Source organism: Coregonus lavaretus (assembly GCF_964263955.1).
Source record: "Coregonus lavaretus genome assembly, contig: HAP1_SCAFFOLD_384, whole genome shotgun sequence".
Taxonomy (NCBI): Eukaryota; Metazoa; Chordata; class Actinopteri; order Salmoniformes; family Salmonidae; genus Coregonus; species Coregonus lavaretus.
In genome coordinates this window covers 290,457-317,408 of record NW_028156075.1, presented here as the reverse complement: position 1 = coordinate 317,408, position 26,952 = coordinate 290,457, and the positions used below count along the sequence as shown (strand labels likewise).

Here is a 26,952-nt window from a genome sequence, read left to right as displayed (position 1 = left end):
GCAGGCTATAACAGAGGGGAGCTGGAGGCTATAACAGAGGGGAGCTGGCAGGCTATAACAGAGGGGAGCTGGGAGGCTATAACAGAGGGGAGCTGGCAGGCTATAACAGAGGGGAGCTGGCAGGCTATAACAGAGGGGAGCTGGCAGGCTATAACAGAGGGGAGCTGGCAGGCTATAACAGAGGGGAGCTGGCAGGCTATAACAGAGGGGAGGTGGAGGCTATAACAGAGGGGAGCTGGCAGGCTATAACAGAGGGGAGCTGGCAGGCTATAACAGAGGGGAGCTGGCAGGCTATAACAGAGGGGAGCTGGCAGGCTATAACAGAGGGGAGCTGGCAGGCTATAACAGAGGGGAGCTGGCAGGCTATAACAGAGGGGAGCTGGCAGGCTATAACAGAGGGGAGCTGGCAGGCTAAAACAGAGGGGAGCTGGCAGGCTATAACAGAGGGGAGCTGGCAGGCTATAACAGAGGGGAGCTGGCAGTCTATAACAGAGGGGAGCTGGCAGGCTATAACAGAGGGGAGCTGGCAGGCTATAACAGAGGGGAGCTGGCAGGCTATAACAGAGGGGAGCTGGCAGGCTATAACAGAGGGGAGCTGGAGGCTATAACAGAGGGGAGCTGGCAGGCTACAACAGAGGGGAGCTGGCAGGCTACAACAGAGGGGAGCTGGCAGGCTATAACAGAGGGGAGCTGGCAGGCTATAACAGAGGGGAGCTGGCAGGCTATAACAGAGGGGAGCTGGCAGGCTATAACAGAGGGGAGCTGGCAGGCTATAACAGAGGGGAGCTGGCAGGCTATAACAGAGGGGAGCTGGCAGGCTATAACAGAGGGGAGCTGGAGGCTATAACAGAGGGGAGCTGGCAGGCTATAACAGAGGGGAGCTGGAGGCTATAACAGAGGGGAGCTGGCAGGCTATAACAGAGGGGAGCTGGCAGGCTATAACAGAGGGGAGCTGGCAGGCTATAACAGAGGGGAGCTGGAGGCTATAACAGAGGGGAGCTGGCAGGCTATAACAGAGGGGAGCTGGCAGGCTATAACAGAGGGGAGCTGGCAGGCTATAACAGAGGGGAGCTGGCAGGCTATAACAGAGGGGAGCTGGCAGGCTATAACAGAGGGGAGCTGGCAGGCTATAACAGAGGGGAGCTGGAGGCTATAACAGAGGGGAGCTGGCAGGCTATAACAGAGGGGAGCTGGCAGTTTGATTACTGAGGTGGAGGCTATAACAGAGGGGAGCTGGCAGTTAGATTACTGAGGTGGAGGCTATAACAGAGGGGAGCTGGCAGTTTGATTACTGAGGTGGAGGCTATAACAGAGGGGAGCTGGCAGGCTATAACAGAGGGGAGCTGGCAGTTTGATTACTGAGGTGGAGGCTATAACAGAGGGGAGCTGGCAGTTAGATTACTGAGGTGGAGGCTATAACAGAGGGGAGCTGGCAGGCTATAACAGAGGGGAGCTGGCAGGCTATAACAGAGGGGAGGTGGAGGCTATAACAGAGGGGAGCTGGAGGCTATAACAGAGGGGAGGTGGAGGCTATAACAGAGGGGAGCTGGAGGCTATAACAGAGGGGAGCTGGCAGGCTACAACAGAGGGGAGCTGGCAGGCTATAACAGAGGGGAGCTGGAGGCTATAACAGAGGGGAGCTGGCAGGCTATAACAGAGGGGAGCTGGAGGCTACAACAGAGGGGAGCTGGAGGCTATAACAGAGGGGAGCTGGCAGGCTATAACAGAGGGGAGCTGGCAGGCTATAACAGAGGGGAGCTGGCAGGCTATAACAGAGGGGAGCTGGCAGGCTATAACAGAGGGGAGCTGGAGGCTATAACAGAGGGGAGCTGGCAGGCTATAACAGAGGGGAGCTGGCAGGCTATAACAGAGGGGAGCTGGAGGCTATAACAGAGGGGAGCTGGCAGGCTATAACAGAGGGGAGCTGGAGGCTATAACAGAGGGGAGCTGGCAGGCTATAACAGAGGGGAGCTGGCAGGCTATAACAGAGGGGAGCTGGCAGGCTATAACAGAGGGGAGCTGGAGGCTATAACAGAGGGGAGCTGGCAGGCTATAACAGAGGGGAGCTGGAGGCTATAACAGAGGGGAGCTGGCAGGCTATAACAGAGGGGAGCTGGCAGGATATAACAGAGGGGAGCTGGCAGGCTATAACAGAGGGGAGCTGGCAGGCTATGACAGAGGGGAGCTGGCAGTTTGATTACTGAGGTGGAGGCTATAACAGAGGGGAGCTGGCAGTTTGATTACTGAGGTGGAGGCTATAACAGAGGGGAGCTGGCAGTTTGATTACTGAGGTGGAGGCTATAACAGAGGGGAGCTGGCAGTTTGATTACTGAGGTGGAGGCTATAACAGAGGGGAGCTGGCAGGCTATAACAGAGGGGAGCTGGCAGGCTATAACAGAGGGGAGCTGGCAGGCTATAACAGAGGGGAGCTGGCAGGCTATAACAGAGGGGAGCTGGAGGCTATAACAGAGGGGAGCTGGCAGGCTATAACAGAGGGGAGCTGGCAGGCTATAACAGAGGGGAGCTGGCAGGCTATAACAGAGGGGAGCTGGCAGGCTATAACAGAGGGGAGCTGGCAGGCTATAACAGAGGGGAGCTGGCAGGCTATAACAGAGGGGAGCTGGCAGGCTATAACAGAGGGGAGCTGAAAGGCTATAACAGAGGGGAGCTGGCAGGCTATAACAGAGGGGAGCTGGCAGGCTATAACAGAGGGGAGCTGGCAGTCTATAACAGAGGGGAGCTGGCAGGCTATAACAGAGGGGAGCTGGCAGGCTATAACAGAGGGGAGCTGGCAGGCTATAACAGAGGGGAGCTGGCAGGCTATAACAGAGGGGAGCTAGCAGGCTATAACAGAGGGGAGCTGGCAGGCTATAACAGAGGGGAGCTGGAGGCTATAACAGAGGGGAGCTGGCAGGCTATAACAGAGGGGAGCTGGCAGGCTATAACAGAGGGGAGCTGGCAGGCTATAACAGAGGGGAGCTGGCAGGCTATAACAGAGGGGAGCTGGCAGGCTATAACAGAGGGGAGCTGGCAGGCTATAACAGAGGGGAGCTGGCAGGCTATAACAGAGGGGAGCTGGCAGGCTATAACAGAGGGGAGCTGGCAGGCTATAACAGAGGGGAGGTGGAGGCTATAACAGAGGGGAGCTGGCAGGCTATAACAGAGGGGAGCTGGCAGGCTATAACAGAGGGGAGCTGGAGGCTATAACAGAGGGAAGCTGGCAGGCTATAACAGAGGGGAGCTGGCAGGCTATAACAGAGGGGAGCTGGAGGCTATAACAGAGGGGAGCTGGCAGGCTATAACAGAGGGGAGCTGGCAGGCTATAACAGAGGGGAGCTGGCAGGCTATAACAGAGGGGAGCTGGCAGGCTTTGACAGAGGGGAGCTGGCAGTTTGATTACTGAGGTGGAGGCTATAACAGAGGGGAGCTGGCAGTTTGATTACTGAGGTGGAGGCTATAACAGAGGGGAGCTGGCAGTTTGATTACTGAGGTGGAGGCTATAACAGAGGGGAGCTGGCAGTTTGATTACTGAGGTGGAGGCTATAACAGAGGGGAGCTGGCAGTTTGATTACTGAGGTGGAGGCTATAACAGAGGGGAGCTGGCAGTTTGATTACTGAGGTGGAGGCTATAACAGAGGGGAGCTGGCAGTTTGATTACTGAGGTGGAGGCTATGACAGAGGGGAGCTGGCAGTTTGATTACTGAGGTGGAGGCTATAACAGAGGGGAGCTGGCAGTTTGATTACTGAGGTGGAGGCTATAACAGAGGGGAGCTGGCAGGCTATAACAGAGGGGAGCTGGAGGCTATAACAGAGGGGAGCTGGCAGTTTGATTACTGAGGTGGAGGCTATAACAGAGGGGAGCTGGCAGTTTGATTACTGAGGTGGAGGCTATGACAGAGGGGAGCTGGCAGTTTGATTACTGAGGTGGAGGCTATAACAGAGGGGAGCTGGCAGTTTGATTACTGAGGTGGAGGCTATAACAGAGGGGAGCTGGCAGGCTATAACAGAGGGGAGCTGGAGGCTATAACAGAGGGGAGCTGGAGGCTATAACATAGGGGAGCTGGCAGGCTACAACAGAGGGGAGCTGGCAGGCTATAACAGAGGGGAGCTGGCAGGCTATAACAGAGGGGAGCTGGCAGGCTACAACAGAGGGGAGCAGGCAGGCTACAACAGAGGGGAGCTGGCAGGCTATAACAGAGGGGAGCTGGCAGGCTATAACAGAGGGGAGCTGGCAGGCTACAACAGAGGGGAGCTGGCAGGCTATAACAGAGGGGAGGTGGAGGCTATAACAGAGGGGAGCTGGCAGGCTATAACAGAGGGGAGCTGGCAGGCTATAACAGAGGGGAGCTGGCAGGCTATAACAGAGGGGAGCTGGCAGGCTATAACAGAGGGGAGCTGGCAGGCTATAACAGAGGGGAGCTGGCAGGCTATAACAGAGGGGAGCTGGCAGGCTATAACAGAGGGGAGCTGGCAGGCTATAACAGAGGGGAGCTGGCAGGCTATAACAGAGGGGAGCTGGCAGGCTATAACAGAGGGGAGCTGGCAGGCTATAACAGAGGGGAGCTGGCAGGCTATGACAGAGGGGAGCTGGCAGTTTGATTACTGAGGTGGAGGCTATAACAGAGGGGAGCTGGCAGTTTGATTACTGAGGTGGAGGCTATAACAGAGGGGAGCTGGCAGTTTGATTACTGAGGTGGAGGCTATAACAGAGGGGAGCTGGCAGTTTGATTACTGAGGTGGAGGCTATAACAGAGGGGAGCTGGCAGTTTGATTACTGAGGTGGAGGCTATAACAGAGGGGAGCTGGCAGTTTGATTACTGAGGTGGAGGCTATGACAGAGGGGAGCTGGCAGTTTGATTACTGAGGTGGAGGCTATAACAGAGGGGAGCTGGCAGTTTGATTACTGAGGTGGAGGCTATAACAGAGGGGAGCTGGCAGTTTGATTACTGAGGTGGAGGCTATGACAGAGGGGAGCTGGCAGTTTCATTACTGAGGTGGAGGCTATAACAGAGGGGAGCTGGCAGTTTGATTACTGAGGTGGAGGCTATAACAGAGGGGAGCTGGCAGTTTGATTACTGAGGTGGAGGCTATAACAGAGGGGAGCTGGCAGTTTGATTACTGAGGTGGAGGCTATAACAGAGGGGAGCTGGCAGTTTGATTACTGAGGTGGAGGCTATAACAGAGGGGAGCTGGCAGTTTGATTACTGAGGTGGAGGCTATGACAGAGGGGAGCTGGCAGTTTGATTACTGAGGTGGAGGCTATAACAGAGGGGAGCTGGCAGTTTGATTACTGAGGTGGAGGCTATAACAGAGGGGAGCTGGCAGTTTGATTACTGAGGTGGAGGCTATAACAGAGGGGAGCTGGCAGTTTGATTACTGAGGTGGAGGCTATAACAGAGGGGAGCTGGCAGTTTGATTACTGAGGTGGAGGCTATAACAGAGGGGAGCTGGCAGTTTGATTACTGAGGTGGAGGCTATAACAGAGGGGAGCTGGCAGTTTGATTACTGAGGTGGAGGCTATAACAGAGGGGAGCTGGCAGTTTGATTACTGAGGTGGAGGCTATAACAGAGGGGAGCTGGCAGTTTGATTACTGAGGTGGAGGCTATAACAGAGGGGAGCTGGCAGTTTGATTCCTTAGGTGGAGGCTATAACAGAGGGGAGCTGGCAGTTTGATTACTGAGGTGGAGGCTATGACAGAGGGGAGCTGGCAGTTTGATTACTGAGGTGGAGGCTATAACAGAGGGGAGCTGGCAGTTTGATTACTGAGGTGGAGGCTATAACAGAGGGGAGCTGGCAGTTTGATTACTGAGGTGGAGGCTATAACAGAGGGGAGCTGGCAGTTTGATTACTGAGGTGGAGGCTATAACAGAGGGGAGCTGGCAGTTTGATTACTGAGGTGGAGGCTATAACAGAGGGGAGCTGGCAGTTTGATTACTGAGGTGGAGGCTATAACAGAGGGGAGCTGGCAGTTTGATTACTGAGGTGGAGGCTATAACAGAGGGGAGCTGGCAGTTTGATTACTGAGGTGGAGGCTATGACAGAGGGGAGCTGGCAGTTTGATTACTGAGGTGGAGGCTATAACAGAGGGGAGCTGGCAGTTTGATTACTGAGGTGGAGGCTATAACAGAGGGGAGCTGGCAGTTTGATTACTGAGGTGAAGGCTATAACAGAGGGGAGCTGGCAGTTTGATTACTGAGGTGGAGGCTATGACAGAGGGGAGCTGGCAGTTTGATTACTGAGGTGGAGGCTATAACAGAGGGGAGCTGGCAGTTTGATTACTGAGGTGGAGGCTATAACAGAGGGGAGCTGGCAGTTTGATTACTGAGGTGGAGGCTATAACAGAGGGGAGCTGGCAGTTTGATTACTGAGGTGGAGGCTATAACAGAGGGGAGCTGGCAGTTTGATTACTGAGGTGGAGGCTATAACAGAGGGGAGCTGGCAGTTTGATTACTGAGGTGGAGGCTATGACAGAGGGGAGCTGGCAGTTTGATTACTGAGGTGGAGGCTATAACAGAGGGGAGCTGGCAGTTTGATTACTGAGGTGGAGGCTATAACAGAGGGGAGCTGGCAGTTTGATTACTGAGGTGGAGGCTATAACAGAGGGGAGCTGGCAGTTTGATTACTGAGGTGGAGGCTATGACAGAGGGGAGCTGGCAGTTTGATTACTGAGGTGGAGGCTATAACAGAGGGGAGCTGGCAGTTTGATTACTGAGGTAGAGGCTATAACAGAGGGGACTTGGCAGTTTGATTACTGAGGTGGAGGCTATAACAGAGGGGAGCTGGCAGTTTGATTACTGAGGTGGAGGCTATAACAGAGGGGAGCTGGCAGTTTGATTACTGAGGTGGAGGCTATGACAGAGGGGAGCTGGCAGTTTGATTACTGAGGTAGAGGCTATAACAGAGGGGAGCTGGCAGTTTGATTACTGAGGTGGAGGCTATAACAGAGGGGAGCTGGCAGTTTGATTACTGAGGTGGAGGCTACAACAGAGGGGAGCTGGCAGTTTGATTACTGAGGTGGAGGCTATAACAGAGGGGAGCTGGCAGTTTGATTACTGAGGTGGAGGCTATAACAGAGGGGAGCTGGCAGTTTGATTACTGAGGTGGAGGCTACAACAGAGGGGAGCTGGCAGTTTGATTACTGAGGTGGAGGCTATAACAGAGGGGAGCTGGCAGTTTGATTACTGAGGTGGAGGCTATAACAGAGGGGAGCTGGCAGTTTGATTACTGAGGTGAAGGCTATAACAGAGGGGAGCTGGCAGTTTGATTACTGAGGTGGAGGCTATAACAGAGGGGAGCTGGCAGTTTGATTACTGAGGTGGAGGCTATAACAGAGGGGAGCTGGCAGTTTGATTACTGAGGTGGAGGCTATAACAGAGGGGAGCTGGCAGTTTGATTACTGAGGTGGAGGCTATGACAGAGGGGAGCTGGCAGTTTGATTACTGAGGTAGAGGCTATAACAGAGGGGAGCTGGCAGTTTGATTACTGAGGTGGAGGCTATAACAGAGGGGAGCTGGCAGTTTGATTACTGAGGTGGAGGCTACAACAGAGGGGAGCTGGCAGTTTGATTACTGAGGTGGAGGCTATAACAGAGGGGAGCTGGCAGTTTGATTACTGAGGTGGAGGCTATAACAGAGGGGAGCTGGCAGTTTGATTACTGAGGTGGAGGCTACAACAGAGGGGAGCTGGCAGTTTGATTACTGAGGTGGAGGCTATAACAGAGGGGAGCTGGCAGTTTGATTACTGAGGTGGAGGCTATAACAGAGGGGAGCTGGCAGTTTGATTACTGAGGTGAAGGCTATAACAGAGGGGAGCTGGCAGTTTGATTACTGAGGTGGAGGCTATAACAGAGGGGAGCTGGCAGTTTGATTACTGAGGTGGAGGCTATAACAGAGGGGAGCTGGCAGTTTGAAGCACAACAAAAGTAAACTCAACAAGAACTGTTCCTCTTCTTCAAAACTCTAAGCTGCCATCACCATTCAGTTGCATCCATCGCCTTTCAGTTGGTTTGAAAGACCCAGGTTAAGAGAATGAATAAGAAAATATATTTTGTTTTTATCTTTGTTTATATACATTTTCGGTTAGCCATGTGTTATTACTATCAACTGATGATTGATATCGCTGCAGAGATGTGCCCGCCGCACATTAACTAGGCCTATAGACAGGGGCGTTGCCAAAGGGCTGGCAGGGATTGCACCAGCCCACCCTGAAATATGATTGGCTCCCCTTGTTCCCCCCCCCATTCTCATTGGGTCAGAGCACTGTCAATCTGGCTCAGATTGGAGCTGAAAAAAATATGTCCGCTTTTAGCGGATGAGACAAACAGAACGGTTTCAGGGAATGATGGCGGAAACTGATGTGGAGCTTGAATTGGATGGCGGTGGTGCATGGCCTTATTTCTATTACAGTATGGTGGATGACTGTCATTCATTTTCCATTCACTCAGTTCAATGTAACATCGATAGGTTTAGGCAACTTCATGTTACTAGAATTTTCCCTGTACCCATCATGAGGTTGCTATAACCTGGCCTATGAATGAAAGTTTACAACGTAGGTGGACACAGGTCGAGAGACACATTTGAGATGACAGACCGTGATACATTCAGTACCACCTTGCACACTCTTGCCTGCATCTAGCTGATCTAGGGTGTAATTATTAGTCCAACAGTTGCAAACGAGAGTTTCTATTGGACAAATTCAGGTATTTTTATCACCATTTAGTTTGCTTCCATTTAAGAAATGTTTTTCAACAGAATCGGCAGAATGAATATACCCCTGATCACGCATAAACACAGTTCACTTTCATAGCAGCCATTTTGTATTCCTTCTCGCCTCTATGCACTCTCCTCCTCTCACCTTTTCCCTTCGTTTGTGGACTTCAATGAACAACACTTCAGCTGTGTGACCAGGTGAAAAAACCTTTCCAAGCCAAACCATGTCATAACCGCTACACACAGCCTACACCGTTGTTCCCATATTAAGTAACATCCTAGTCAATATAGCTACTAGAACTAATGCGTTAGTAAACGTTGCAGTGTATAGTCAGTAAGCAGTTACACCGGCGGGTCCCGGTGGCAATACATTAATAAAACCAAAAGCTTACCTTGACTTGGAAGAGTTCCAGTGTTGTGTTGGATAGTCATAGCCAGCTAGCTAACATAGCATCCCTCTGTTTGAGCTGGGTGTTTGAGTAACTAAAATAGCCAGCTGCATTTGCTGGCTAAGTGAAACTAAAAGTGAAAAAAATTACGAAATCTCTCTCTCTCTCTCTCTCTCTCTCTCTCTCTCTCTCTCTCTCTCTCTCTCTCTCTCTCTCTCTCTCTCTCTCTCTCTTGCTTCTCCTTTGTTACAGGAGGGGGTCGCAGTTCCGGAGCGATCCACTAGGTGTCATCCTCCGATAACCGTAGGCCCCTTCTCACTCACAGTCTGGACTAATCAGTATCCTATTGGTGTCACCTGTGTCTACCTGTTCACCTGTGTATTTATGCCCTCACTTCCCTGTGTTCCCTTGCTCAGTTTTCTCTGCTAGTTTCTCTATGTCCTGCAGTACTAATCAGTGTCTGATCGGAGAAGTATGTACAGGTACTCGAGAAGTGTTCTCCCTGTTTCGTTGTTGTTTTCAGTCGTAGTTACTATTTCGTATTTTGGCTGTCAGCCTGTTTTTGGAGATTTATTTGCTCCACCTTTCTTTTATCGTGTTAAGTCCGTTATTTTGTACCCTGGTTTTGGGACCACCAGTAAAGATCCTTGTTTCACCATCTCTGCCTACTGCCTACTGTCTATCCTGCACCGCATCTGAGTCACACCTCACACCAACCCTTACACTCCTTCATTTTTTAAGAAATTAATTTGTTCAAAACTATTGTCTTTCTCTCTCTTTGAGTCAACTACTCACCACATTTTATGCACTGCAGTGCTAGCTAGCTGTAGCTTATGCTTTCAGTACTAGATTCATTCTCTGATCCTTTGATTGGGTGGACAACATGTCAGTTCATGCTACAAGAGCTCTGATAGGTTGGAGGACGTCCTCCTGAAGTTGTCATAATTACTGTGTAAGTCTATGGAAGGGGGTGAGAACCAAGCGCCCCCTAGGTTTTGTATTGAAGTCAATGTACCAAGAGGAGGACGGAAGCTAGCTGTCCTCCGGCTACACCATGGTGCTACCCTACGGAGTGCTGTTGAGGCTACTATAGACCTTCATTGCAAAACAGTGTTTTTTTAATTAATTATTTGGTATAAATTATTTAGTATAGTTTTATCTAAAAAGGATAACATTTTCAATGTTTTACCATTTTAAATTGTATGAAATTCACAACCACATATCACAGTCATAGCAACATAGTGTCACGGTTTCGGCCGAGGCTGCTCCTCTTCCTTGTTCGGGCAGGCTTCGGCGGTCGTCGTCTCCGGAGTACTAGCTGCCACCGTTCTATGTTTCATGTTCTTTTGGTTTTGTCTGTTTCATAACACCTGTCCCTTATTTGTGTATTAATTGTTTCCCTTATTTAGTTCGTGTGTTTGGGTCAGGTGTTATGCGTGATTGTTTATTGTCAGACTGCCTCGTTAGGGTATTTTCTCTCGTTGTTGGCTTGTCCCGAGAGTTCGCACTGCGTGCGCTTTTCTTGTGTTTTACGCACTGTGTTTTGTGCGTAATTGTTTGGCGCCACCCGGTTGGGTTGGCGACTATTTTGTTCACGTGTTGAACGTACTATAAAGACTATTGAAGTCATCCTGGATCCTGCGCTTGATTCCTTCCACTCATCTACACACACCACTCTGACAGAATCACGCATCAATCATGGAATCAGCAGGAGCGACCACGCCGACAGCCGAGATGGCAGAACGTCTTCGTGGTCAGGAGGACCGCATCAATCAGGTCTGTCACGCCCTGGAGGGAGTGATGAATACTCTGCACCGATGGGAGACCAGCGGGGTTCCCACACCTCCACCAACCGAACCAGCCCCATCGGTCAGCCCCCCCGTCTCATCTCCGGAACCTAGTGGGATTCGGCTCTCGCTCCCGAGGGCGTACGACGGCTCCACTGCCGGGTGTCAAGGATTCCTGCTGCAGGTGGAGCTCTACCTCGCCACCGTCCACCCGGCGCCCTCGGGACACGAGAGCGTCTCAGCCCTCATCTCCTGTCTCACCGGCAAGGCGTTGGAGTGGGCCAACGCCGAGTGGAGGAGAATGGACGCCGCTACTACGAACTATGCGGAGTTCTCCCGCCGCTTCCGTGCTGTGTTCGACCATCCACCGGAAGGGAAGGCGGCGGGGGAACGTCTGTTCTACCTCCGACAGGGGATGAGGAGCGCCCAGGACTTTGCCTTAGAGTTCCGGACCCTAGCGGCTGATGCAGGGTGGAATGAGCGGGCCCTTATCGACCATTTCCGCTGCAGCCTCCGGGAGGACGTCCAGCGAGAGTTGGCGTGCAGGGACACGTCGTTGACGTTCGACCAGCTGGTCGACATGGCCATCCGGCTGGATACCCTGCTCGCCACCCGTGGGCGTCCCGGAGGGGGGGGTTCGCCCATTCCACTCTCCAGCACCTCCCGAGCCGAGCCCTATGGAGCTCGGAGGTGCTGGCGCTAGGGAACGGAGGAGGAGGAGCCCGAGGGGACCCGGCCCTTGCACCAACTGTGGTCGTGGAGGACACACCGCGGCTAGGTGCTGGGGCGGGTCCTCCAGGGAGGGAGATGGCAGGTCACGCATTGGGGGGTCCCCCCAGGTGAGTAGGCGCCCTGCTTACCCAGAGCTTTCTGTCGTGCACCTAACCTTGCCTGTTTGTTTCCCACAGGTTGCACCTCGTTCCCAGCATAAGGCGCTGGTAGATTCAGGCGCAGCTGGGAATTTTGTAGATCGCCAGTTCTGTATAGAGTTAGGGATTCCCCTCCTTCCAGTGGATAAACCTTTCCCCGTCCATGCCCTAGATAGCCGTCCGTTAGGGTCTGGGTTGATTAGGGAAGTCACAGCACCCATTCAGATGACGGCGCAGGAGGGTCATGAGGAGAGAATTCAGCTCTATCTGATTGACTCTCCTGCGTATCCGGTAGTGCTGGGTCTTCCCTGGTTGATGACTCATGACCCTATTATTAGGTGGCGAGAGAAAGCTCTTAAAGGGTGGTCTGCTCAATGTGAGGGGCGGTGTCTGGGTGTTTCCATAGGGGCGACCTCGGTGGAGAGTCCGAATCTAATGCCAGCACTGCAGATCCCCCCCGAGTATGAGGATTTGGCACTGGCCTTCAGTAAGACTCGGGCGGCGCAGCTGCCGCCTCATAGACGGGGGGATTGTGCGATAGATCTCCAGTCAGGAGCAGCTCTCCCGCGGAGCCATGTGTATCCCTTGTCTCAAGAGGAGAGAAAGGCTATGGAGACATACATCTCTGAGTCTCTGAGACAGGGATACATACGGCCCTCCGTTTCACCCGCTTCCTCAAGTTTCTTTTTTGTAAAGAAAAAGGATGGAGGTCTGCGCCCGTGTATTGATTACCGCGGTCTCAATCAGATCACAGTGAAGTACAGCTATCCACTTCCTCTGATTGCGACTATGACGGAGTCACTGCACGGTGCGCAGTTTTTTACAAAATTGGATCTTAGGAGCGCATATAACTTGGTACGCATTCGAGCGGGCGATGAATGGAAGACAGCGTTTAGCACGACTTCCGGACACTACGAGTATCTAGTCATGCCATATGGGTTGATGAATGCTCCCTCAGTCTTCCAATCCTTCGTCGATGAGATTTTCCGGGACATGCAGGGACAGGGAGTAGTTGTGTACATCGACGACATTCTGGTGTATAGTCCTACCCGTGCTGAGCATGTAGCCCTGGTGCGCCGAGTATTGAGGAGGCTGTTGGAGCATGACCTATATGTCAAGGCAGAGAAATGTCTGTTTTTCCAGAAGTCGGTCTCCTTTCTGGGTTACCAGTTGTCTGCGTCAGGGGTGAAGATGGAGGTAGACCGGGCGTCAGCTGTGCGTAATTGGCAGACCCCAACCACTGTGAAGGAGGTGCAACGGTTCTTGGGTTTTGCGAATTATTACCGGAGGTTTATCCGGGGTTTTGGACAGGTGGCAGCTCCCATAACGTCTCTGTTAAAGGGGGGTCCGGTGCGCTTGCGGTGGTCAGCTGAGGCGGACAGGGCATTTGGGAGACTAAAGGACCTGTTTACCTCGGCGCCGGTGTTGGCGCATCCGGATCCTTCTTTACCGTTCCAAGTAGAGGTGGACGCGTCAGAGGCCGGGATAGGGGCCGTTCTTTCCCAGCGTTCTGGCACTCCACCTAAACTCCGTCCCTGTGCGTTCTACTCTAAGAAGCTCAGTCCGGCGGAGCGGAATTATGACGTAGGAGACAGGGAGCTGTTAGCCGTGGTACAGGCCCTAAAGGTGTGGCGGCATTGGCTCGAGGGGGCTCAACACCCTTTCCTCATTCTAACTGACCATCGTAACCTGGAGTACATCCGGGCAGCTAGGAGACTGAATCCTCGCCAGGCTCGTTGGACTATGTTCCTAGCCCGGTTTGTGTTTAAGATCACATACATCCCTGGGTCCCAGAACGGGAAGGCAGATGCTCTGTCTCGGCGGTATGACGCAGAGGAGAGGTCAGTTGAGTCCACGCCCATACTACCGGAGTCTTGTCTGGTTGCTCCGGTGGTGTGGGAGGTTGATGGTGAGATCGAGCGGGCGTTACGCACCGACCCGAGTCCTCCACAGTGTCCTGTGGGTCGGACGTACGTTCCGCTCGAGGTACGCGATCGCCTCATTTGTTGGGCTCATACGTCCCCCTCCTCTGGCCATCCGGGTATCGGCCGGACAGTGCACTGCCTTAGCACGAAGTACTGGTGGCCAACGTTAGCTAGGGATGTGAGGATTTATGTCTCCTCCTGTTCGGTGTGTGCCCAGTGTAAGGCGCCCAGACATTTGCCCAGGGGTAAGTTACAACCCCTGCCTATTCCACAACGACCCTGGTCCCACCTCTCGGTGGATTTTGTTACCGACCTCCCCCCCTCACAGGGGAATACTACCATCCTGGTCGTTGTGGATCGGTTCTCTAAGGCCTGTCGTCTCCTTCCCATGCCGGGTCTACCCACTGCCCTACAGACCGCTGAGGCTCTGTTCACCCATGTCTTCCGGCATTACGGGGTACCCGAGGATATAGTGTCTGACCGAGGCCCCCAGTTCACCTCTAGGGTATGGAGAGCATTTATGGAACGGTTGGGGGTTTCGGTAAGCCTTACCTCGGGGTACCACCCGGAGAGTAATGGGCAGGTTGAACGTGTCAACCAGGATGTGGGTAGGTTTCTGAGGTCATACTGTCAGGGCCGGCCGGAGGAGTGGGCGAGATATGTGCCCTGGGCCGAGATGGCACAGAACTCTCTTCGCCACTCCTCCACCCAACTAACCCCTTTTCAGTGTGTATTAGGGTACCAGCCGGTTCTGGCACCATGGCATGAGAGCCAGATCGAGGCCCCCGCTGTGGATGAGTGGGTGCGGCGCTCGGAGGAGACGTGGGACGCTGCACACGTCCATCTGCAGCGTGCCATACGTCGACAGAAGACGAGCGCCGACCTACACCGCAGTGAGGGGCCAGTGTACGCACCTGGAGATCGAGTCTGGCTCTCAACCAGAAACCTGCCCCTCCGCCTGCCCTGCCGGAAGCTGGGTCGGCGGTTTGTGGGGCCATTTAAAGTCCTGAGGAGATTGAACGAGGTGAGTTATAGGTTAGAACTACCTGTTGATTACAAAAATATTAACCCCTCGTTCCATGTGTCTCTCCTCAGGCCGGTGGTAGCTGGTCCACTCCAGGACTTTGAGATTGAGGAGACTCCTCCGCCCCCGTTGGACATCGAGGGGGCTCCGGCGTACACCGTGAGGTCCATCCTGGATTCTAGACGCCGGATGGGGGGTCTTCAATATCTCGTGGAGTGGGAGGGGTACGGCCCGGAGGAGCGGTGCTGGGTGCCAAGGAGGGACGTCTTAGACCAGTCCCTACTGACCGATTTCCATCGGGGTCATCCTGCGCGCCCTGCTCCGCGTCGTCCGGGTCGTCCCCGAGCTCCGGGTCGGCGCACGGCTGGAGCCGCGCGTCAAGGGGGGGGTACTGTCACGGTTTCGGCCGAGGCTGCTCCTCTTCCTTGTTCGGGCAGGCTTCGGCGGTCGTCGTCTCCGGAGTACTAGCTGCCACCGTTCTATGTTTCATGTTCTTTTGGTTTTGTCTGTTTCATAACACCTGTCCCTTATTTGTGTATTAATTGTTTCCCTTATTTAGTTCGTGTGTTTGGGTCAGGTGTTATGCGTGATTGTTTATTGTCAGACTGCCTCGTTAGGGTATTTTCTCTCGTTGTTGGCTTGTCCCGAGAGTTCGCACTGCGTGCGCTTTTCTTGTGTTTTACGCACTGTGTTTTGTGCGTAATTGTTTGGCGCCACCCGGTTGGGTTGGCGACTATTTTGTTCACGTGTTGAACGTACTATAAAGACTATTGAAGTCATCCTGGATCCTGCGCTTGATTCCTTCCACTCATCTACACACACCACTCTGACACATAGTACATTTTCCCTCAAAGAAGCAAAGTCAGTGCTACTAGGAAAAGACAAGTGCAGGTAAAACATTTTTTTATTGTGATATTTATTTAAGATACTCTTTGGGTTTCAGACGTTTTTGGAAGATGGGCAGGGACTCCGGAAGGGCAACTCCCGCTCAGCCCAGTCAAAGCTCTTCTCTGTCCCTGCACCTCAATTGTGGAACGAGTCTCCCCCTAAAGCCAGAACAGCGGAGAGCTTGGACTGGGCTGAGCGGGAGTTGGGAAGAAGATGAAACCAGATGTTGCAGAACGGAGTGCTCGGGTTGGGGAGTTTGAGCATAGCCTGAAAGCAGAGAAGGGCAGTTCCCCTTGCTGCACCAGGGTCTTCAAGTGGATGCGAGCTTCAACTGGAAGCAGGTGGCAGGTGCGGAGGAGACATGGGAGAACTTGGGAAGATTGAACACCAGGCGGGCAGTAGCATTCTGAATAAATTAGAGGGGTTTGATGGCACAAGTGGGGAGCCCAGCCAACAGAGAGTTGGAGTAGTCTAGATGGGAGATGACAAGTGCCTGGATTAGGACCTGCGCCGCTTCCTGTGTGAGGTAGGGTCGTACTCTTTGGATGTTGTAGATTATGAACATGCAGGAGCGAGGTACTGCTTTGATGTTCGCAGAGAATGACAGGGTGTTGTCAAGGGTCTTGCCAAGATTCTTTGCACTCTGGGAGGTGGACACCTTGGAGTCGTCAACAGTGGTGAAGGACTTGGAGCGGGGGGAAGAGCAGCAATGTCTTGTTATAATATAATAATATGCCATTTAGCAGACGCTTTTTATCCAAAGCGACTTACAGTCATGCGTGCATACATTTTTGTGTATGGGTGGTCCCGGGGATCGAACCCACTACCTTGGCGTTACAAGCGCCGTGCTCTACCAGCCGTGCTCTACCATCCAAGCTGAGATATCTGCCAGCCATCCAGAGATGCATGTCGCCACCTGGGTGTCAGAAGGGGGAAGGAGAAAAGTAGTTGAGTGTCATCCACATAGCAATGATAGGAGAGACCATGTCAGGATATGACGGAGCCGAGTGACATTTGTAAAAAATAATACATCTAGTACTGCTGATGCTGATCATGTCTAGTAGGAAAAACAAGATATGCCCAACTTAGTCGCCCTGGCTGCGTTGTCTTGACTGTGTTGTCTTGACTGTGTTGTCTTGGCTACGTTGTCTTGGCTGTGTTGTCTTGGCTGCGTTGTCTTGGCTGCGTTGTCTTGGCTGCGTTGTCTTGGCTGCGTTGTCTTGGCTGTGTTGTCTTGGCTGCGTTGTCTTGGCTGTGTGCTTCGGGTCGTTGTCCTGTTGGAAGGTGAACCTTCGCCCCAGTCTGAGGTCCTGAGTGCTCTGGAGCAGGTTTTCATCAAGGATCTCTCTGTACTTTGCTCCGTTCATCTTTCATCTTTTCCTCGATCCTGACTAGTCTCCCAGTCCCTGCCGCTGAAAAACATCCCCACAGCATGATGCTGCCACCATCATGTTTCACCGTAGGGATGGTGCCAGGTTTCCTCCAGACGTGACGCTTGGCATTCAGACCAAAGAGTTCAATCTTGGTTTCAACAGACCAGAGAATCTTGTTTCTCATAGTCTGAGAGTTCTTTAGGTGCCTTTTGGCAAACTCCAAGCGGGCTGTCATGTGCCTTTTACTGAGGAGTGGCTTCCGTCTGGCCACTCTACCATAAAGGCCTGATTGGTGGAGTGCTGCAGATATGGTTGTCCTTCTGGAAGGTTCTCCCATCTCCACAGAGGAACTCTGGAGCTCTGTCAGAGTGACCATTGGGTTCTTGGTCACCTCCCTGACCAAGGCCCTTCTCCCCCGATTGCTCAGTTTGGCCGGGCAGCCAGCTCTAGGAAGATTCTTGGTGGTTCCAAACTTCTTCCATTTAAGAATGATGGAGGCCACTGTGTTCTTGGGGACCTTCAATGCTGCAGAAATGTTTTGGTACCCTTCCCCAGATCTGTGCCTCGACACAATCCTGTCTCTGAGCTCTACGGACAATTCCTTCGACCTCATGGCTTTGTTTTTGCTCTGACATGCACTGTCAATAGTGGGACCTTATATAGACAGGTGTGTGCCTTTCCAAATCGTGTCTAATCAATTGAATTGACCACAGGTTGACTCCAATCAAGTTGTAGAAACATCTCAAGGATGATCAATGGAAACAGGATGCACCTGAGCTCAATTTCATTCTCATAGCAAAGGGTCTGAATACTTATGTAAATAAGCCAACACTTCAACATATTTCTAAAAACCTGTTTTCGCTTTGTCATTATGGTGTATTTTTTCAATATAATCAATTTTAGAAATATGGCTGTAACGTAACAAAATGTGGAAAAAGGAAGTGGTCTGAATACTTTCCGAATGCACTGTATATTATTTCCAAAAAGTCCAAAAATGGAAGTAGCAGATTGCCCCTTTAAGCACAATAAAAAAAAGTTTGGTTGATCTGAACTGTTTTCGAACATCTCCTGCATCTATACTGTAGATATAGTCTGTAGTCTGTAGTCTGTAGTCTGTAGTCTGTAGTCTGTAGTCTGTAGTCTGTAGTCCAAACTAGCTTATACTGTAGATATAGTCTGTAGTCCAAACTAGCTTATACTGTAGATATAGTCTGTAGTCCAAACTAGCTTAAAAAATAGAATCAAATCAACTGTAATGAAATGCTTACTTTATCATAGACTAACAACTATATTGATCTAAACTGCAAAACTACAAGAAAAAACGTTGACATAGCTATGCATTTATTTAACCAGATCTCTTTTACACACCCTAACAAAGACAGAGCAGACCAGCAGCAGACAAGTGAGGACGTCGATGTTGTACAGAATGAGAGGTTTACTGCTAGACATGTCACACACAGAATACATGGACTCTCTCTCTCTCTCACACACACACACACACACACACTCACACACTCACACACAGACACACACAGGTTACCTGGCAGGTGTCCAAAGCCGTCTGTGTAGTCTGTCCAGGGCCGTCCGAAGTCTGTCATTCCGTCTGTCCTCCTCTGCATCACCGTCCAGCCCCCATCCATATAATCCATCTCACAGAACACCTAGGGAGGAGGGAGAGGGTGTGTCCATCTCACAGAACACCTAGGGAGGAGGGAGAGGGTGTGTCCATCTCACAGAACACCTAGGAGGAGGGAGAGGGTGTGTCCATCTCACAGAACACCTAGGGAGGAGGGAGAGGGTGTGTCCATCTCACAGAACACCTAGGGAGGAGGGAGAGGGTGTGTCCATCTCACAGAACACCTAGGGAGGAGGGAGAGGGTGTGTCCATCTCACAGAACACCTAGGGAGGAGGGAGAGGGTGTGTCCATCTCACAGAACACCTAGGGAGGAGCGAGAGGGTGTGTCCATCTCACAGAACACCTAGGGAGGAGCGAGAGGGTGTGTCCATCTCACAGAACACCTAGGGAGGAGGGAGAGGGTGTGTCCATCTCACAGAACACCTAGGGAGGAGGGAGAGGGTGTGTCCATCTCACAGAACACCAAGGAGGAGGGAGAGGGTGTGTCCATCTCACAGAACACCTAGGGAGGAGCGAGAGGGTGTGTCCATCTCACAGAACACCTAGGGAGGAGCGAGAGGGTGTGTCCATCTCACAGAACACCTAGGGAGGAGGGAGAGGGTGTGTCCATCTCACAGAACACCTAGGGAGGAGGGAGAGGGTGTGTCCATCTCACAGAACACCAAGGAGGAGGGAGAGGGTGTGTCCATCTCACAGAACACCTAGGAAGAAGGAGAGGGTGTCTCCATCTCACAGAACACCTAGGGAGGAGGGAGAGGGTGTGTCCATCTCACAGAACACCAAGGAGGAGGGAGAGGGTGTGTCCATCTCACAGAACACCTAGGAGGAGGGAGAGGGTGTGTCCATCTCACAGAACACCAAGGAGGAGGGAGAGGGTGTGTCCATCTCACAGAACACCTAGGGAGGACGGAGAGGGTGTGTCCATCTCACAGAACACCTAGGAGGAGGGAGAGAGTGTGTCCATCTCACAGAACACCTAGGAGGAGGGAGAGGGTGTCTCCATCTCACAGAACACCAAGGGAGGAGGGAGAGGGTGTGTCCATCTCACAGAACACCAAGGGAGGAGGGAGAGGGTGTGTCCATCTCACAGAACACCTAGAAGGAGGGAGAGGGTGTGTCCATCTCACAGAACACCTAGGAGGAGGGAGAGGGTGTGTCCATCTCACAGAACACCAAGGGAGGAGGGAGAGGGTGTGTCCATCTCACAGAACACCTAGAAGGAGGGAGAGGGTGTGTCCATCTCACAGAACACCTAGGAGGAGGGAGAGGGTGTGTCCATCTCACAGAACACCTAGGGAGGAGGGAGAGGGTGTGTCCATCTCACAGAACACCTAGGGAGGAGGGAGAGGGTGTGTCCATCTCACAGAACACCTAGGGAGGAGGGAGAGGGTGTGTCCATCTCACAGAACACCTAGGGAGGAGGGAGAGGGTGTCTCCATCTCACAGAACACCTAGGGAGGAGGGAGAGGGTGTGTCCATCTCACAGAACACCTAGGGAGGAGGGAGAGGGTGTGTCCATCTCACAGAACACCTAGGGAGGAGGGAGAGGGTGTGTCCATCTCACAGAACACCTAGGGAGGAGGGAGAGGGTGTCTCCATCTCACAGAACACCTAGGAGGAGGGAGAGGGTGTGTCCATCTCACAGAACACCAAGGAGGAAGGAGAGGGTGTGTCCATCTCACAGAACACCTAGGAGGAGGGAGAGGGTGTGTCCATCTCACAGAACACCAAGGAGGAAGGAGAGGGTGTGTCCATCTCACAGAACACCTAGGGAGGAGGGAGAGGGTGTTTCCATCTCACAGAACACCTAGGGAGGAGGGAGAGGGTGTGTCCATCTCACAGAACACCTAGGAGGAAGGAGAGGGTGTGTCCATCTCACAGAACACCTAGGGAGGAGGGAGAGGGTGTGTCCATCTAACAGAACACCAAGGAGGAAGGAGAGGGTGTGTCCATCTCACAGAACACCTAGGGAGGAGGGAGAGGGTGTGTCCATCTCACAGAACACCTAGGGAGGAGGGAGAGGGTGTGTCCATCTCACAGAACACCTAGGGAGGAGGGAGAGGGTGTGTCCATCTCACAGAACACCTAGGGAGGAGGGAGAGGGTGTGTCCATCTCACAGAACACCTAGGGAGGAAGGAGAGGGTGTGTCCATCTCACAGAACACCTAGGGAGGAAGGAGAGGGTGTGTCCATCTCACAGAACACCAAGGGAGGAGGGAGAGGGTGTGTCCATCTCACAGAACACCAAGGAGGAAGGAGAGGTTGTGTCCATCTCACAGAACACCTAGGGAGGAGGGAGAGGGTGTGTCCATCTCACAGAACACCAAGGAGGAAGGAGAGGGTGTGTCCATCTCACAGAACACCTAGGGAGGAGGGAGAGAGTGTGTCCATCTCACAGAACACCAAGGAGGAAGGAGAGGGTGTGTCCATCTCACAGAACACCTAGGGAGGAGGGAGAGGGTGTGTCCATCTCACAGAACACCAAGGAGGAAGGAGAGGGTGTGTCCATCTCACAGAACACCAAATCGGAGGGAGAGGGTGTGTCCATCTCACAGAACACCTAGGAGGAAGGAGAGGGTGTCTCCATCTCACAGAACACCTAGGGAGGAGGGAGAGGGTGTCTCCATCTCACAGAACACCAAGGAGGAGGGAGAGAGTGTGTCCATCTCACAGAACACCAAGGAGGAGGGAGAGAGTGTGTCCATCTCACAGAACACCTAGGAGGAAGGAGAGGGTGTCTCCATCTCACAGAACACCTAGGGAGGAGGGAGAGGGTGTGTCCATCTCACAGAACACCAAGGAGGAGGGAGAGGGTGTGTCCATCTCACAGAACACCAAGGGAGGAGGGAGAGGGTGTGTCCATCTCACAGAACACCTAGGAGGAGGGAGAGGGTGTCTCCATCTCACAGAACACCTAGGAGGAGGGAGAGGGTGTCTCCATCTCACAGAACACCTAGGAGGAGGGAGAGGGTGTGTCCATCTCACAGAACACCAAGGGAGGAGGGAGAGGGTGTCTCCATCTCACAGAACACCTAGGGAGGAGGGAGAGGGTGTCTCCATCTCACAGAACACCTAGGGAGGAGGGAGAGGGTGTGTCCATCTCACAGAACACCTAGGAGGAAGGAGAGGGTGTGTCCATCTCACAGAACACCTAGGGAGGAGGGAGAGGGTGTGTCCATCTCACAGAACACCTAGGAGGAAGGAGAGGGTGTGTCCATCTCACAGAACACCTAGGAGGAGGGAGAGGGTGTGCCGGGTGTGTTTCAAGTTTCAAAGTTTATTCATCACGTGAAGATACAACAGGTGTAAAACAGTACAGTGACATTCTTACCTTGAGCGCTCTTCCCAACAATGTAGTGATTTTATGAAATAAAAATAAAAACCACAGAAGAACTACAATGTGAGTTAGAAACACAAGAATGCAAATATATACAGGTCAGCGTCAGTACCTTATTGAATGTGCAGGGGTACTGGCGTATCATACAGTGCATTCGGAAAGTATTCAGACACATTCACTTTTTCCACATTTTGTTACGTTACAGCCTTATTCTAAAATGGATTAAATTAAATGTTTTACTCATCAATCTACACACAATACCCCATAATGACAAAGCGAAAACAGGTTTTTATGAAATTTTACAAATGTATTAAAAATAAAAAACAGAAATACCTACATTTACATAAGTATTCAGACCCTTTACTATAAGACTTGAAATTGAGTTCAGGTGCATCCTGTTTCCACTGATCATCCTTGAGATGTTTCTACAACTTGATTGGAATCAACCTGTGGTAAATTCAATTGATTGAACATTATTTTGAAAATTTCACCTTTATTTAACCAGGTAAGCCAGTTGAGAACAAGTTCTCATTTACAACTGCGACCTGGCCAAGATAAAGCAAAGCAGTGCGATAAAAACAACAACACAGAGTTACATATGGGGTAAAACAAAACATACAGTCAATAACACAATAGAAAATCTATATACAGTGTGTGCAAATGTAGCAAGTTATGGAGGTAAGGCAATAAATAGGCCATAGTGCAAAATAATGACAATTAGTATTAACACTGGAATGATAGATGTGCAAGAGATGATGTGCAAATAGAGATACTGGGGTGCAAATTAGCAAAATAAATAACAATATGGGGATGAGGTAGTTGGGTGGGCTAATTACAGATGGGCTGTGTACAGGTGCAGTGATCGGTAAGGTGCTCTGACAACTGATGCTTAAAGTTAGTGAGGGAGATAAGAGTCTCCAGCTTCAGAGATTTTTGCAGTTTGTTCCAGTCATTGGCAGCAGAGAACTGGAAGGAATGGTGGCCAAAGGAGGTGTTGGCTTTGGGGATGACCAGTGAGATATACCTGCTGGAGCGCATACTACGGGTGGGTGTTGCTATGGTGACCAATGAGCTAAGATAAGGCAGGGATTTGCCTAGCAGTGATTTATAGATGGCCTGGAGCCAGTGGGTTTGGCAACGAATATGTAGTGAGGACCAGCCAACAAGAGCGTACAGGTCACAGTGGTGGGTAGTATATGGGGCTTTGGTGACAAAACGGATGGCACTGTGATAGACTACATCCAATTTGCTGAGTAGAGTGTTGGAGGCTATTTTGTAAATGACATCGCCGAAGTGAAGGATCGGTAGGATAGTCAGTTTTACGAGGGCATGTTTGGCAGCATGAGTGAAGGAGGCTTTGTTGCGAAATAGGAAGCCGATTCTAGATTTAACTTTGGATTGGAGATGCTTAATGTGAGTCTGGAAGGAGAGTTTACAGTCTAACAAGACACCTAGGTATTTGTAGTTGTCCACATACTCTAGGTTAGACCCATCAAGAGTAGTGATTCTAGTCGGGTGGGCGGGTGCCAGCAGCGTTCGATTGAAGAGTATGCATTGTAAATGTAAATGTAAATGTAAATACTTGTGTTTAAGAGCAGTTGGAGGCTACGGAAGGAGTGTTGTATGGCATTGAAGCTCGTTTGGAGGTTTGTTAACACAGTGTCCAATGAAGGGCCAGATGTATCCAAAATGCTGTCGTCTGCGTAGAGGTGGATCTGAGAGTCACCAGCAGCAAGAGCGACATCATTGATATACACGGAGAAAAGAGTCGGCACAAGAATTGAACCCTGTGGCACCACCATAGAGACTGCCATAGGTCCAGACAACAGGCCCTCCGATTTGACACATTGAACTCTATCTGAGAAGTAGTTGGTGAACCAGGCGAGGCAGTCATTTGAGAAACCAAGGCTATTTAGTCTGCCAATAAGAATGCGGTGGTTGACAGAGTCGAAAGCCTTGGCCAGGTCGATGAAGACGGCTGCACAGTACTGTCTATTATCGATCGCGGTTATAATATCGTTTAGGACCTTGAGCGTGGCTGAGGTGCACCCATGACCAGCATGGAAACCGAATTGCATAGCGGAGAAGGTACGGTGTGATTCGAAATGGTTGGTGATCTGTTTGTTAACTTGGCTTTCAAAAACTTTCGAAAGGCAGGGCAGGATGGATATACACTGTAGTTCTGTAACAGTTTGCATCTAGAGTGTCACCCCCTTTGAAGAGGGGGATGACCGCGGCAGCTTTCCAATCACTGGGGATCTCAGACGTTACGAAGGAGAGGTTGAACAGGCTAGTAATAGGGGTTGCGACAATTCCGGCGGCTCATTTTAGAAAGAAAGGGTCCAGATTGTCTAGCCCAGATGATTTGTAAGGGTCCAGATTTAGCAGCTCTTTCAGAACATCAGCTGTCTGAATTTGTGTGAAGGAGAAGCGGGGGGGGGGCATGGGCAAGTTACAGCGGAGGGTGCAGAGCTGGTGGCCGGGGTAGTGGTAGCCAGGTGGAAAGCATGGCCAGCCGTAGCAAAATGCTTGTTGAAATTCTCGATTATTGTAGATTTATCGGTGGTGATAGTGTTTCCTAGCCTCAGTGCAGTGGGCAGCTGGGAGGAGGTGCTCTTATTCTCCATGGACTTTACAGTGTCCCAAAACTTTTTGGAGTTAGTGCTACAGGATGCAAATTTCTGTTTGAAAAAGCTAGCCTTTGCTTCCCTAATATAAGGTCCCACAGTTGACAGTGCATGTCAGAGCAACAACCAAGCCATGAGGTCGAAGGAATTGTCCGTAGATCTCCGAGACAAGATTGTGTCGAGGCACATATCTGGGGAAGGGTACCAAAACATTTCTGCAGCATTGAAGTTCCCCAAGAACACAGTGGCCTCCATCATTCTTAAATGGAAGAAGTTTGGAACCACCAAGACTCTTCCTAGAGCTGGCCGCCCGGCCAAACTGAATAATCAGGGGAGAAGGGCCTTGGTCAGGGAGGTGACCAAGAATCCGATGGTCACTCTGACAGAGCTCCAGAGTTCTTCTGTGGAGATGGGAGAACCTTCCAGAAGGACAACCATCTCTGCAGCACTCCACCAATCTACTCAGGATTGAGGGAAAGATGAACTGAGCAAAATACAGAGAGATCCTTGATGAAAACCTGCTCCAGAGCACTCAGGACCTCAGACTGGGGTGAAGGTTGACCTTCTAACAGGACAATGACCCTAAGCACACAGCCAAGACAACGCAGGAGTGGCTTCAGGTCAAGTCTCTGAATGTCCTTGAGTGGCCCGGCCAGAGCCCGGACTTGAACCCAATCTAACATCTCTGGAGAGACCTGAAAATAGCTGTGCAGCGACGCTCCCCATCCAACCTGACAGAGCTTGAGAGGATCTGCAGAGAAGAATGGGAGAAACTCCCCAAATACAGGTGTGCCAAGCTTGTAGCGTCATACCCAAGAAGACTTGAGGTTGTAAATGCTGCAAAAAGTGCTTCAACAAAGTACTGAGGAAAGGGTCTGAATATATATGTAAATATGATATTCCCGTTTTTATTTTGAATACATTTGCAAAAATTTCTAAAAACCTGTTTTTGCTTTGTCATTATGGGGTATTGTGTGTAGATTGATGAGGGACACAAACAATTTAATCCATTGTAGAATAAGGCTGTAACGTAACAAAATGTGGAAAAAGTCAAGGGGTCTGAATACTTTCCAAATGCGCTGTATATACAGGTCAGGGTCAGTACCTTATTCAATGAACAGGGGTACTGGAGTGGTTGGATATACAGGTCAGTACCTTATTCAATGAACAGGGGTACTGGAGTGGTTGAGGTACACTATATATACAAAAGTATGTTGACAGCCCTTAAAATGCCATGCAATCTCCATAGACAAACAATATAATGGCCTTACTGAAGAGGTCAGTGACTTTCAACGTGGCACCGTTATAGGATGCCACCTTTCCAAAGCCGCAAAGTTGTAGGCCACACAAGCTCACAGAACGGGACCGCCGAGAGCTTTAGCGCATAAAAATTGTCTTTCGGGGGTTGCAATGCTCACTACCGAGTTCCAAACTGCCTCTGGACGCAACGTCAGCCCCAATAACTGTTCGTCAGGAGCTCGCCACTATTGGACTCGGTGGAAGCTGTCGGCTGGAGTGGTGTAAAGCTCGCCGCCATTGGACTCTGGAGCAGTGGAAACGTGTTCTCTGGAGTGATGAATCACGCTTCACCACCTGGTAGTACGAATCTGGGTTTGGCGGATGCCAGGAGAACGCTACCTGCCCCAATGCATAGTGCCAACTGTAAAGTTTGTTGGAGGAGGAATAATGGTCTGGGGCTGTTTTTCATGGTTCGGGCTAGGCCCCTTAGTTCCAGTGAAGGGAAATCTTAACGCTACAGCATACAATGACATTCTAGACGATTCTGTGCTTCCAACATTGTGGCAACAGTTTGGGGAAGGCCCTTTCCTGTTTCAGCATGAAAATGCTCCTATGCACAAAGCGAGGTCCATACAGATGTCACGCCCTGGCTCTGGGGACTATGTTATGTTGAGCCAGGGTGTGTAATTCTATGTTTGATTTTCTATGTTGGGCTGAGTGACTCCCAATCAGAGGCAACGAGTGTCAGCTGGGTGTCTCTGATTGGGAGCCATATTTAACTGTCTGTCTTTCACTTTGTGTTTGTGGTTTCTTGTTCATTTCGGTTTGTGTTAAACTGTAGACGTCACGTTATCGTTTATTGTTTTGATCGTGTGATCAGTAATAAAAGGATATGTTCACCTTCAACGCTGCGCCTTGGTCCTCATCTCTAACCAACGATCGTGACAGAAGAAACCACCATAACAGGACCAAGCAGCATGAAGAAGAGAGAGGATGGACTTGGGAGCAGTTGAGTAGGAGTCTCGACTGGGCCAAGCCAAGAGAAGAGGAGAGAGGTTGGAGTTTGGAGCAGTGGGGTGAGAGTCTGGCGAGAATGATGGAGGCCTGGCCCACGGGGAGGAGAGACCCCCAGAAAATTTTTAGGGGGG

At 51.3% G+C, this 26,952-nt stretch overlaps 1 protein-coding gene across 1 annotated transcript in view; it reads right to left on the bottom strand.

Annotated features, from left to right (window-relative positions):
* Positions 1–26,952, bottom strand: part of angptl5 (angiopoietin-like 5) — a gene marked incomplete at both ends in the record, with an annotated part of 77,915 nt that overhangs the window by 35,342 nt on the left and 15,621 nt on the right. The window contains one exon of the mRNA XM_084200857.1: positions 18,505–18,625. Within this exon, the coding sequence (XP_084056983.1) occupies positions 18,505–18,625 (121 nt within the window). The remainder of the gene's footprint in view (positions 1–18,504; positions 18,626–26,952) is intronic.